The 14254-nt window shown below is 43.4% G+C and overlaps 1 protein-coding gene across 1 annotated transcript in view; it reads right to left on the bottom strand.

The window, feature by feature from the left end:
* Positions 1–14254, bottom strand: part of Pygb (glycogen phosphorylase B) — a 44242-nt gene that overhangs the window by 20946 nt on the left and 9042 nt on the right. Inside the window, exons 2-4 of the mRNA XM_055602665.1 lie at positions 8261–8362; positions 2199–2277; positions 407–510 (exon numbers count right to left, since the gene is read on the bottom strand). Of these exons, the coding sequence (XP_055458640.1) occupies positions 407–510; positions 2199–2277; positions 8261–8362 (285 nt within the window). The remainder of the gene's footprint in view (positions 1–406; positions 511–2198; positions 2278–8260; positions 8363–14254) is intronic.

Genomic DNA, 14254 nt, shown 5'->3' with positions numbered 1-14254 from the left:
TAAACAAACAGTCCCAGCATGCTACTCTGAAGGGTGTGTTTGTTTTAATTTATCTTGTCTTGAGACAGAGTCTCATGTAGCCCAGGCTGACCTTGAGCTCTGTAGCCGAGGGTAACCCTAAACTCCTGATCCTCTGAGAGCTGAGGTACATCTCAGTTGGTGACCTTGTCTGGGGTCTTCTGAAGCTCAAATGAGCCTGCATTGTCCTCCCAAATGATTTTCCTGTCACCACAGAGAAGCTGTTTGGCAGGGACGGACACAGGACTGGCCTCACCATAGCCAACTGCTTCCTGCTGTGCTAGCTCTCTACAGGGAGTGTGGAGCACCATCAGATGAACTCCAAGAGTGCACACTCCTGTGTACAGGCAAGGACTGGAAAACAGTAGAGGCACCTAAGCTCACCCACCTGCCAGCCATTGACAATCTTCTGGTTGAAAATCCCAAATTCATAGCGGATTCCATAGCCATATGCAGCTAGACCCAAGGTGGCCATCGAATCAAGGAAGCAGGCTGAAAAATCCAACCAAAAATCACAGATCATCACCATAACTCAGACTGCTGGACACCAAGCCTCCACTGGGATTTGGCCAGGGAGCTGACAGGGAGCCAGCAATAATCACAGCAACTTCAGGTTTCACAAAAGGGAACACTGGAGTCCCCCTTACCCAGAACAGGGAACAAAAGTAAGGACTCCCAGAGACCACAGGCAAGTGCTCTCACTGCCAGCTTGCTCTGAAATGTGCAGAGACTTATGTGTACTCTACCTGAAATCTACAGCTCTGGCAGCATCTGAGCCTTATCCACGGAAACCGGGCACAGAAACGGGACCACTGATGTACACCTCATGGCCTAGAATACTAAACACCCAAGATCCACAGTGCCACTAGGGTCCCCAACAACAGCATGGAGCAGCATGTCACCAAACGGAACCCTGTTTTGTTCCAATCAAAACCTCCTGAGAGGGGTGGAAGGGTGGCTCGGCAGTTGAGAGCACTGGCTGTCCTTGCAAAGAATCCAGGTTCACTTCCCATCACCCACATGATAACTCACAACTGTCCTTAACCCCAGTGGCAGGAGATCTAATGCTCTCCTTCTTCTGACCTCTACAGGCACCAGGCATGCATGCAGTACACATACAAACATGCAAGCTGGCTGAACACTGATAGACACAAAATTAATTTTTCTGAAAAATAAGTTTAAAAAACTTCCCGAGAGAAATAAAAATAAGTGTTTTGAATAAAAATGCGAAAAGGAACTGTGTTAAATTTCTGGCTTAGGCCAGGGATGGTGGTACGTGCCTTTAATCCCAGCATTCAGGGGGCAAAGAAAGGTGGATCTTGGTGGATTCAAGGCAGCCTAGTCTACATAGTGAGTCCTAGGCCAGCAAGGGCTACACCGTGAGACTTCTCAAAGCAAACAACCAACCCAGAAAGCACCTTCTGGCTTAAAAGGGGAGGGCTGAGGTAGATCTCAGTGGTACAGCACTTGCCAGGTGTGTACAAAGCACCCCCAGCTTTACAAAGAAAAGAGAGAGGGAGGGAGAGGCGCTAAGGAAGCAGAAAGAAGCAAGGGAGAAAGCAGTGGCGGTGCCACAGGGAACACTAGCAGACAAGACACATGTCTAAGTCACCAAATGCAGACACCTGCTTTGTAAATCTCAGACAATTTAGTTAAAAGGCTGGGCCTGGATACCCTTCCTCCTTACCCCACCACAAGCCAGACTGCTATTTCAGCTTCCATGCTCTTTACCTCACTTGGTCTGCCCCCAGTAGTCTGTAAAATATTCAAAGAAGAAAACACCACCTGGGTATGTTCTCAAATGTGGTAGCCAGAGCAAGCAGCATGCCCAAAGCTTGGGCTAACAGCAGCCATCAGCTCAGTGTTGGAGCCACAGCCTCACTGGGTATGGGCAATACTCCCAAAGCACTGGCTTTTGAATAGAGTAGTTCTGGGAACCTTCTTGGCACCGACCCAATGCTGACAAACACGACCTTCATGATAATTAAAAAGCGCCTGGCTAGAAAAGAATGTACATTTTCCATTTTTTTTTCTAATGGAGGCAGAGATCAACACAAACACTTTTGCCCATGCCTCTGAGGGAGGCCAGTTTATAGTGATGGATAGGCATCAGGAGCACATGGGACACTGCCTTGCTCTGTGATCCTCCACCACGCCAAGAGGATGCAGGAACAGATTACCTGCCAGCCTCCCCAGGCCACCATTCCCAAGGCCAGCATCCTCCTCTATTTCTTCCAGCTCTTCCAAGTCCAGTCCCAACTGCAAACAAAAACAGGTGACATTTCAGTACCATTTACTTACTGCTCCTGCTCTAACAAGTTGAAAGCATTTAAATTTTGAGTCTGATTTCCTTCGGACTTAAAATTCAATGGTAAAACTTAATAATAATCAATGCACAAAAATGAAAGTTTTTAGATATTTCAAAACCCACTAATTGTTTCCATTCAAAATTAGGTGCAGTGCCCTTTTCTGTAATCACAGCACTCAGGAGCCTAAACCAGGAGGATTCCCAATCCAAGGCCATACATAGTTGGGCTACAGACATAGTTGAGATCCTTAAAGAGAAAAGAAAAGTGAGGAGCTTAATAGCTGTAAGTACTTGTTGCAAGGCTACTGCCCAACTTACAGGGAGTGGATTTGACAAGCTGCTTGGCTCTGGTTTTGATGAAATCCAATGTACCTACTTTTTTTCTTTTGTTGATTATGCTTTTTCATGTCAAAAATCTAATGTCCCATACAAGGTGTAGTGGTTTGAGTAGGGAAGGCTCCAATAGATTGGTGTGTCTGAATGCTTGACCCTTTAGGGCAGCAATATTAGGAGGTGTGGCCTTTTGGAGTAGGTGTGGCCTTGTTGGAGAAAGTGTGTCATTGTTGTGATGGGCTTTGAGGCCTCAGAAGCTCAAGCCAGTTCACTTCCTGCTACCTGATGACCTGGAAGTAGAACTCTCAGCTTCTTCTCCAGGACCATCTCTGCGTTGTGCATGCTGCCATGCTCCTCGACATGACGATAATGGACCACACCTGTGAAACTATAAGTCAGCCCCAATTAAATGTTTTCCTTTGTAAGTGTTGCCTTGGTCCTGGTGTCTCTTCACAGCAATAGAAAGCCTAGCTAAGACACAAGGTCATGAAGATTTACCTCCATATATACCTCTGAAATGCAGATAGTATACACTCTTACAGCTAGATCTGTGACCTACTTGATTATTCTGTCTACTCAGTGTGAGGGAGGGGTCCAACTCCACTTATCTGCTGTGTTATCCAAGTATCCAAGCATCATTTATTTAAAATACTATTCTTTCTCCATTGAACTATTTGAAATCCTTTCCTTATTTTATTATTGTTGTTTGAGATAAGATCTTCCTAGGCAGCCCTGGCTGGCCTCAAACTTGCAATTCTTCTCCTTTAACCTCCTAATTGCTGGAATTATGGGTGTACACATGCTCCCAAATCTGTTCCTGCTCCTTAATGTGTGTGAGTTGACTGGTATTTAAGGCAGCATGGAGAAGAAGGGGCTTTTGGTTTTTTCCTCCTGGGCTGTCAGCTGAGCTAGTAAGCTTTTGAATTTTTGTTTTTTCCTTCTGTGCTATGAGCAGAGTAGAAAGGCTTCTCCTTCTGGGACATCAGCTGAGTAAGAAGATCAGCTGGGTGCTTTCTCTGCCTCACTGAGCTAGTAGATTTTCATCCCTAAGTCTTCTTTGATAAAACTGAACACTGGGATTTTCATTCTTTATAACAACACATAGGCAATACAAAAATCAAACAAACTGGACTGCATAAAAGTTTTAAGCTTTGCGAGTCAAAGGACACTAACAACAGAGTAAAAAGACAACTTAAACAATGTGAGAAGACACCTTTGGTGGCACATGCCTTTGATCCCAGCACTTGGGAGGCAGAAGCAGGCAGATCACTAAGTTCAAGGCCAGCCTTGTCTACAGAGTGAGTTCTAGGACAACCAAGGTTATACAAGAAACTCTGTCTCGAAAACCAAAACAACAACAAAAAGAATGGTAAAAAATATTTGTAAACCTCAAATATTAGGATATTAGTATCCAGAATAAACAGAGAAATCTAGAAACTGAGTCTCATGAAAGAAGCAATGTGACTCAAAATTGGACAACTATATTTGAGTTATCTTTACTCCAAAGATATGCAAATTCTCACTAAGCACAATACACTCACCAACCACTGACCATCAAAAAAAGGCAAATCTGTCTCAAAAGAAAAAAAAAAAAAAGCAAATCACAGCCACCAGGAGGTGGCAAATGTCAGTCAGTGGTACAACACCAGCCTGACACACACAGGAATTCAAGTTCAAGGCCCAGCATCGGAAAAGAGAAAAAGAGACAGATGCTATATACACTTCTAAAATTACTTCTTAAAAATAAAATACACTTAAAATACACTTCTTAAAATTACTAACTGCAGGGTCTTACCAAGCACTCTGTGCATCTGTGTTCATGGCACCATTATTCCTGATGTCAGAAGGTAGAAGCAGCCATGTGCATGGGCAGATGAATAAATGAAACACACATATGTTTCATTTATGGCACACACACATGATAGAGTGTGTGCCAGGACCCAAGGAGAGCCAGGACGCTGAGATGACGGAGCAGCAGTGCCTCTGATTCTCTGGCCGGCCTCAATGATCCAGGTGCTGTACTAAGGATTTGTATCTATTTATTTACTCTTTTCAACCTGATGTCTTTGCTTTTGCAAGTGCATTAAGTTTATCCTGTGTTAGCAGCTGGAGCTACTATGGGGAATATCTGTTCTTACAGGATACAGGCAATTAAAAGTGTAAAGTTGTTACTTAAAAAAAAAGAAAAGAAAGAAAAGCAATGAAGGACCAGCACATGCTGCAACACCGGTGTACCTTCATGACACTGTGCTAAGGGTACTCTAGTCATATTCATGAACTACCCAGAATAGACAAAGGCACAGAAACATGAAGAACAACGGCGGCTTCCAGGGCCTGGGGTGGGTTCGATATAGTTTCAGTGTGGGAAGGATAGTTCTGCAGATGGTGGTGGTGATGGCTATGGAATGCTGTGAATGCACTGAATGCCATTCAGCTGTACATAAAAACAGCCAAGATGGCAAACTTTATGTAATATGAACTTTTCCATAGTTATTTTAAACTGAAATAGAGATTTACCCTCAACAGGTTTATTTCCAGACTCTCCATCCAGAAATAATTGGTGGCTTATAGATATGACCTTCTGCCAGTAGGACCCAGGCAGTGACTGCAGATTTTACAGTAAGTTCTGAAATTGGGAAGTGTGGGTCTCAAAATGGTTCCCTTTAGAGACTATTTTGACTGTTCCTAATTCCTTGGAAGTCCATCCAGGTATGTGGATCATTTTGTCAGACTCTGTGAAGTAACTGACTGGGATTTTAAAGAGGACCGGACTGAATCTACTGGACTGAATTAGTGTGGAAGGCTCTGTATCTTAATAATATAGGTCCTCCAGGCTGTTATCGGGAAATGTATCTTCCATTTTTAAGCCTTCCTTAGTTTCTTTCAACTTGCTTCCAGAGTATAAACGCTGTGTGGAAATGGGAGGCATACTTTTTTGTTGTTGTTACATTTATGTAGTAGAAGTCTTGGTTTCTTTAAAAACTCAGTTATGTTATGTAAATATTTTTGTTTTAATCCCAAGTGTGGGATATGGACCTGTTTTTAGTTTGTCCACAGCTGTTAACTACGATTGCCTTGTGCGGGCTCGGAGAGGGTTGTGCTCTTTGCCAGCTGCAGCCAGTTTAATTCTGAAGACTCTGAGGAATATAAGTGCCAGAGCACTGAGAGAAAAAGAGTCTGAGGAGGAAGAAGGCTGCTACGTTTGTTGTTTGAACTGCTGGATATACTGACTACAACAACTGGAACTGCCCCAAGAAGCTAAGTCTAGAGAGGTCTAGGTCCCCTTTCCCTTCTAACCTTCTTTCTCTCCTACCTGGAGTTGGGGGATTGAAAGGGAAGAAGAGGCTTAAGAAACCCCAATAAAACAGATTTAAAAAATATGTGCAACACATTTACACCTATTTTCTTCTTTCTGATGCTACTATAAGCAGAACTGTCATCTTTATTTCACTTTGGATATTAATCAGCAGTATATTAAGATAAAGATGGTTTCTGCAGATTGATCCTATATCCTGAAAACCCAGACACTCTCTTGCCAGCTCTAGTAATTTCTTAGATTTTCTAGTTCATGTCATCTATATATACATGGCTTTACCTCCTTCTAATCTGGGTGACTTTCATTTCCAATTCTTGCCTAACTAGCGAGAACCTACTACTGTAGAATACTGAGACACTGTGAGCAGACATCCTTGCGCTATTGATACAAGCTGGTTAAACCCAAGATGGGAGATACAGTGAAAAAGACAGCAGAAACTCTGCAAAATAAACCGATTTCCAACAAATAAGCCACAAAACAGAGAAACGAACAACAACAACAAAAAGATGCGAAAGGAAATTTAGGAGATTTACCAATCAATTTCAAACATTCTGTTTTAAAAGGTCTAAGGCAATCTGTGGCTGGAGAAATAGGTCAGCATTTAAGAGTACTGGATGCTCTTCCAGAGGACATAGGCTCAGTTTCCAGCACCAAAAGAGTGGCTGTCTGTAACTCTAGTTCCAGGCGATATGGTGCCCTCTTCTGGCCATGGAAGGCACTTCATGCACATGGTACACAAAACACCCATACACATATAACCAAAAAAAAAAAAAAAAAAAAAAAAAGGAAGGAGAAGGAGAAGAAATTCTAAGGCATTCAGAGCAGTTTGTATGCTGCCTGAAAAGCTGGTGTTGTCAAAAACTATGGTCAGTATCTTAGGGGTCATGACAGGGTGGTGTGTTTGAGTCCACGTTCTCTAGAGACCATATTGAAGCCCTGAGTTAAAGCTAATAAGAATACTTTGAAAAGCACATAAATTTTTCTATAGCACAAATTTTTTCCAGCCCGCTGTTAACATGTTCACTCAGAAGAAAGCTGAGTCTTCTGAAGGCCTAGCTGTGAAGGTAAACTGTACTATGTCATACCTTGAGAGGTAACTGGATCATGAAACTTGTGACCTCACAGGTAAGTTGAGCCACTGATGGAAGCATAGGCTAAGTAAAGACTAGTTAAAAGAAATGGGTCAGGGCTGGAGAGATGGCTCAGCAGTTAAGAGCACTGGTTGCTCTTCCAGAGGTCCTGAGTTCAATTCCCAGCACCTACATGGTGGCTCACAACCATCTGTAATGGAATCTGATTCCCTCTTCTGGTGTGCATGAAAACAAAGTGTTCACATACATAACAATAAATAAATAAATCTTTAAAAAAAGAAATGGGTTGCTGTGGGAAGGTACCTGGTAAGAGTGGACTTGCCCCTGCTTCTCCGTCTTGGATTGCTGATGCCCTGGAGGTGAGCAGCCACCTCTGTCACCAAGGCCTGCTGCCCATCTCAGGCTCACCGAAGCTGGGAGCCAAAACGAACATTTTCTTTCTTTAGATTTCTCAAAAGTGTTTTGTCACAGCAATAGAATGGTGACTGACACATCCTCAGAGAAGGACAGTGGTCTCCATCCAGGCCCACACCCATGCTGGACTTATGTCCCCTACCAGGCCCCCAAACTCCTCCTACCTAAGCTCTGAACAAAGAAGGTGGGGTGCTGCAGTGTAGGAGAAAGGACCCCTCTCTAAAGACCTTGGTTTAGCCATGCCAGCAAGGAGGAGCCTGCAGGGTCGCACCACAGAACTTCTCCATCTGAGACCAGTGTTCCAGAGCAGAGAGAAGGCAAAGGCAGGCTGGGAGCTAAGCATAGCTCTGCTGAGGCTACATATGACCTGTGTAGGAATTAGTGCAAAGAAAATGCTGGAATGAGGAGCCTGCACGACTGGCTTCTTCCACGGGAAGAGGGCATTTCCACACCTACACAGCACAATGCTTTCAGGAGCATGTCTTGGGGGAGTGAAACCAAATGGACCATGACCTATTCAAAACCTACTTCTGGAGTGGGAGTGGCAAGTGCATGTCTAGAAACTTCCAAACCACAGCATCATCATTCAACTCAGTCTTCCCATAATAACTCCATTAATTCCCTTATAATCTCACGTTCTCCCCTTGAGGAAGAGGCGTGTTGCCTGCCAGGCACAATATTTCCTGATGGGGTAGAACACGCCAGACCACAGGTGTCCATTCCCAGAGGACACAAGTCCTAACATCAGTGATCGCTCTGCAGGGGACAGATTGAACATACCTGATAAGTGGCTTCATCACATGCAGTCTGAAGGCCCAGGTTCACCATGGTGTTCTGCAGCGTGCGGCCCATGTAGAACTCCAGGGAAAGGTAATAGATGCGCTGAAGATGGAAGGCAAAGAATCTTAAGTTTCCCCTTCTATCTGCACACTGGGAACACACAGGAGGGAGGGAGTCAGGAAGCACCTAGGTAGGACTTTCAGGTCAACTCAATGCTGACTCGTTACTTGCAGGGTAGCCCTACCCTCCTGAGTCTCCAGCACACAGATCTGATTCCTGTAACAGAGGAGTCGGGTCATCCTGGAACCCGGGGACAGGCTTTTGTGGCCGGCAGATCCCACAGTGAGCTAGCTGTTTTTGCTGGTCTGACGTGGGATAAAACAGCCTACAAAGGAGGAAATGGTTCCAGGTATTAAATATAAGCAGGCCATGGTGTGTGTTCCTGTTGCTCCAGCTGCTTAGGGGGCTGAGGCAAGGTGATGACTTAAACCCAGAAGTGTGACGCAAACCTTGATGACATAGTGAGACCACATGTCCTAAGGGTGACTTCTTAAACAGGAATGCAGATGCTGGCAACCTAGTGAAGATACCATTCCCTCAAGGTGAAGTCTGGTTTTTACTGGCTGTGAGGAGGGCTTGCTTGGGTGTGGGGTGTGGGGTATATGCATGACTTAGTCAGGTTTACCTGGACTGTGACCACACACAGTGCTGCCAGAACCGACAGGTTCTAAGAACTACTGTCAACACTCAGAAATCCGCACACCACAAACAGGTGCTGACATGCAGAGACATCTGGGAAGGCACTTCAGAGCTGTTCATCCCAAGATGAGATGGCTCTTAGCTAAATCCCCTTATCTACCTGGTGAGAGTACCCAAAAGAAAAATACGATGCTTCCATCTTCTCCCTGATACTCCATTAACCCCAAAGCAGTAACTCCTCAAAAACAAAAGCTAACACTGTCATGTTCCTGGGCAGACTTCTGTTACACCCTTGTCCTCTCCCTCAGGCTCACTCAGCATTGCAGAGAACCCCCACAAACTTGCTGAGTCTGTGAGCCAAGGAAACATTACCACAGGCCCTGCCATTTTGTCTAAGGATTCCCTTAAAAACTGTCTGCTCCACAGAGTTCTCTAACAAATCATTTCCTGTCCCTCTGAAAATTGCCTGTACCTACACTTCTTTCTGCCCTGTGTACAAGGTATTTAAACTGTAATCATCTGCCACTACCTCTCATTCTGATATGTGCCATCAAAAGTCAGGCCTGCCTGGGCCTGTGCTTTCTCCAGAGGCTGAGGCAGGAGGATAATACTTCAAAGCCTGTGTGGGCAACTTAGTGAGTCCCTGTCTCAAAATAAAAAAGTAAAAAGCTGCAGGGAGGGGTGGAGAGATGGCAGTTGAGAGCATTTGATGCTTTTCTAGAGGACCTGGGTTTGGTTCCCAGCAACCCCACCATGGCTTGGCTCTAAAGTAACCACACCATGGCTGATAGCCGGCAGTAACTCTAGTCCTAGGAAATCTGGTGCCTCTTCTGGCCCCTGCAAGCACCAGGCACATATGCAATATGCAACGCAACATTCATATACACTTAACTTTTTTAAAAAGCTCAGTATATAGCTCAGGGATATAGCACTTTATCTAACACAGACAAGGCATTGGGATCAAGCCCTGGTAGAAAAAAAAAGCCTGGGGAGGGCAGAGGGACGGACAGACAGACAGACAGACAGATGCCAAAGGCTATGAGGACGGTGTCTGTGTGAGCAACAACTAAAGGTATAGATGTGCTTATCAGTGTGATGAACGCAATGTTCTTGATCATGGTGCTGAACACACGAGTCTGTGAACACTCTTCCCTCACTTGCTCCCTCCCTAGCTACCTTCTCCCCTTCTTTTACTTCTGCAGATCAAACCCAGGGCCTTCCATATGCTAAGCAGGTTCTCTAACCCCAAGCCACCTCCCCACTCCAATTTGCATGTTTAAAGTGGTAAACTGTATGACTGTATAAAATTTTATTTCAATATAGCTCTTACCAAAAGAAGATGAAATAGTGTTTTAACAAAGCAAAGTTAAAATAAATTTAACAATATTTTACATATATTGATTTATTGTGTGCATTCACATGCTATGGCATATACATGAAGGTCAGAGATTGGCTTTTATTGTCTGTATTGTCTGTTTTTTTCTTCTATTTTATTTGAGACAGGATTTCTCTGTGTAGCCCTAGCTATCCTAGAACTCAAGAGATTAGCCAGAAACAGATTATGTTCTTCTTTTTCTTTTCTTCCCTTTCTTTCTTTTCTCTTCTTTTTTATTTGTTGTTTTGTGAAACAGGGTTTCTACGTGTAGTCCTGGAACTCACTCTGTAGACTAGGCTAGTCTAAAACTCATAGAGATCCACCTGCCTCTGCCTCCTGAGTGCTGAGATTAAAGATGTGTGTCAGCTCAGAGGACAGCTTTAATGAATCAAATTTCTCTTTCCACTATGTAGAGTCCACGGATTGAACTCGGGTCATTAAGCTTTGCAATAAGTGCCTTTATCCACTGAGCATCTTGTCAGAAATTCCACAACAGGTGAGGCAAAAGGATAAGATTCCACCTCAAATTTAACAAAACAACTTCAGATTGAACAGATGGTGGGAAAAAAATGTTCCTGCTCAATTATCCCTTTAAACTCACTAGCTCTAAGAACACAGATGTAGTGGGGTATGAGGGCACTTTAATGCCAACACTCAGGAGGCAGAAACAGGTGATCACTGTGAGTTGTAGGCCAGTGTGATCTACACAGCTGAGTTTCCGGATAGCCAGAGTTGCATGCTGAGACCTTGTCTATAAACAAATGATATGAAAACAGACGATACATACTCTGGCAGCAAAATTAGAAAACGTCACAAGTGTCACTTACAATGAAAAGGCAGTAGAGGACAGTGTCAACTGTGAGTCCTACCTCTGTTTTTTGTTGTTGTTGTTTTTGGTTTTTTGAGGCAGGGTTTCTTTGTGTAGCCTTGGCTGTCCCGGAGCTCACTTTGTGGACCAGGCTAGCCTTGAATTCACAGAGATCCACCTGCCTCTTCCTCCCTGCGTGCTGGGATCACAGGCGTGCACCTCCACACCCATCTTCAAGTCCTACCTCTTGAAGCCAAGTGAAAACTCTAAAAATGCCCAGCACCCCATGTTCTCACAGCAGATGTTCACAAGCACACTTACTTTAGTGTCCTCTTTCTCACTCAGGTACACACTCACAGGCACCTTAAAAGAATTCTCCAAGCACACAACTGGCAGTCCAAGAGGATGATGCGTACCTGAAAGCTAAGCAGGAAGATAGGACAGGAAATATAATAGGCAAAAACTACACAGCATCTACCACGGAATGAAAGAAGTTCATAAACACAAACTCACTTTCCAAACATCAAGGAACCACAAAGGATCCAACTGAGCACAGACAAGAAGAGAAACCAGGAGACAGGGGAAGATGTCTTCCCATCTCCAGCCTGTGTGAGTACTTGCCCAGGGAAGCAAACTCACACACACGCTGAGCGTAGAGGTATACTCCTGTAATTCCAGACTCAGGCAAAACAGAAGGATCACAAGTTCAGGCTACATCGAGGAGAAGGACTAGGAGAAGAGGAAGAGAAGGAGGAGGGAGAGGAGGAGAAGGATGGGGAAGGAAAGAAAAAAAAAAGGAAGGAAGAATGAAAATGAGAGAGGGGGGACAAGTAGAACAGAACAAGAAGTAACTTTTGGGACATGGAATATTTAACCTATGAAATAGTGTATCTCTACGTACTAAAACATGAGATGGTCAAAAACAAAAGCTCACCCCTCAAAGGTCACCATGGAATACAAGGAAGAGCAAAGCCAGAAACAAAAATGTGGCTTGAGTAAAGACTGTACAAAATGAGATGTGAAAAGAACTAGAGAAAAAAATACTGATATTCATGAGACAGAACACCCAACACAGGCAGAGTTAGTGTCCCAGAAAAGGAAATAAAATGCCAAAGGAGAAGACAATTCCAGAACACTACATCTAACCACTGGGGAGAGATTATATATATAATATGTAATATATAATATATTAAAAGTCACAAAGTTAAGAGTTTGGTCTGTGCTCCCTTGTTCTTTATTTAATTATGTGAATTAATATTGAATTTCTACCAAATTCTAATATCCTTTAAATGACAGAAACATACTGCAGGGTAACGAACAAGTCCCTGGACAGCTTTAATCGCACCTGCTGTCACAACTGGTTCACAGTCCATTGCTTCTTGGCTTTTTAATCACCTTATGCCTTATTTGCACTACACTTGAGCCAACTTATTATTTTACAGAGCTTCCAGAGTGCAAAGGAAGCCACAAACCCTGTCTGCGTGAGCTTTATCACCATGTGAAAACATAGTCTAGCTAGCTCCCTGCTGCCTGGGAAATACTGAGTGCTTAGGGTGTGCACACAGGAATTCCTTTTTACTGTATACAGTAGCCCCAACCTTATCCAAGGGTGAGTTCTGAAACTCTCAACAGCTGCTTAAAAGTAAACTCTACATGGGTATGGGTTGAGCATTTCTCATCTGATATATATATATATATATATATATATATATATATATTTTTTTTTTTTTTTGGAAGAGAGACGCTAGGCCTATGCAAATACTCCAAACTCCAAAATCAAAAAATACTTCTGGTTCTATGCTTTTGTGATAAGAAACTGTCAGCCAGTATGCACCCATGTTTTTCCATGTGTAGATATATGCATGTATGTATGAGCTTATTTTATAAATAGCAATAATGAAAAGAAAGTATACTATTGCAATCTAACAATAACAAGGAATACACTACAATAAAGTTATGTGATTACATATCTGACTTTGCAACACTATCAGCAACCCCAGCATATTCTTTTCTTTCTTTAGGTCAAGAATGTTCACCTGTTTGTGTAAAGGAAACTCCTTATAGCTTCTATGTGACATGAAAATTGTCAGCATTGTCCTTGTGCTTTGGGACCAGCCAATAAAATAAATCACTTGAATACAACATTATAATACTAAAACAGTCTGCATGACAACTACAAGCACCACTAAGTGGCCAAAGGGCAAGTAGAATACACTGGACAAAGGAATGACTCATAAGCCAGGCAAAGCAAACAATGGCTGCCAAAGCCCACTGCAGTGCTCTGAACAGTATGCAAACCAAAGCTTATGGTGTTGTCAGTACCGGAAATGGGTTACCTCTTTTTAATGGGTTACCTCTTTTTAATGGGTTACCTCTTTTTAATGGGTTACCTCTTTTTGAGTTGTTGGTCAGAGGGATCTCATAAATCTGCCTCCTAAACAATACAGACCATTGCTCTTTGCTTCCTCCCTTCCCCGCCCCCCAGAACCTGATGAGTAATACCTATTGCTGAAGATACCACATACTTGAGTTACAGGACACGGGAAAATCAAGCTAGTACCAACTGGAAGTTTCATGCCTACTAGCCAGTTTTCATCCAACCACGAAAACGGACAGCAATGTGTTACCAGTCTTGTTTTGTTGGTTTAAATTTTATTTACGTATATGGGTGTTTCACTTGCATGTACGTCTGTACATTTGTGCCCAGAAGAGGATACTGGGTCCCCTCGGACTGGAGTTTTAGATGGCTGTGAGCCACTGTGGGAGTGTTAGGAAGTGAAACTGGGTCCTCTGGAAGAGCAGCCAGGGCCTCAACTGCGGAGCCATCTCTCTAGCCCATCAATGATTTCTTACAGCATTACCACATCCTCACTTAATTTTCACTTTAAGCTGCGTTTAAAGGATGAGAAAAACCACTGAGCTACAGCCAAAATTACATATCACACTTCCTCAGCAAAATCCCATTATAGACACCATTCACTAAACTCCATGTCTAAATGCCTTTCTGGCTTCTGCGCTCACGAATCACATATCCATTACAATATCCTTGGAACCCTATTCTGCAGACCGAGGAAAAGGTATCCCTATGTCATGCTGGTTATTTGGTTCATGA

This window comes from Psammomys obesus, unplaced genomic scaffold (genome assembly GCF_907164565.1).
Source record: "Psammomys obesus unplaced genomic scaffold, mPsaObe1.curated_primary_1811, whole genome shotgun sequence".
Taxonomy (NCBI): Eukaryota; Metazoa; Chordata; class Mammalia; order Rodentia; family Muridae; genus Psammomys; species Psammomys obesus.
This window is presented reverse-complemented; position numbering and strand designations above follow the sequence as displayed.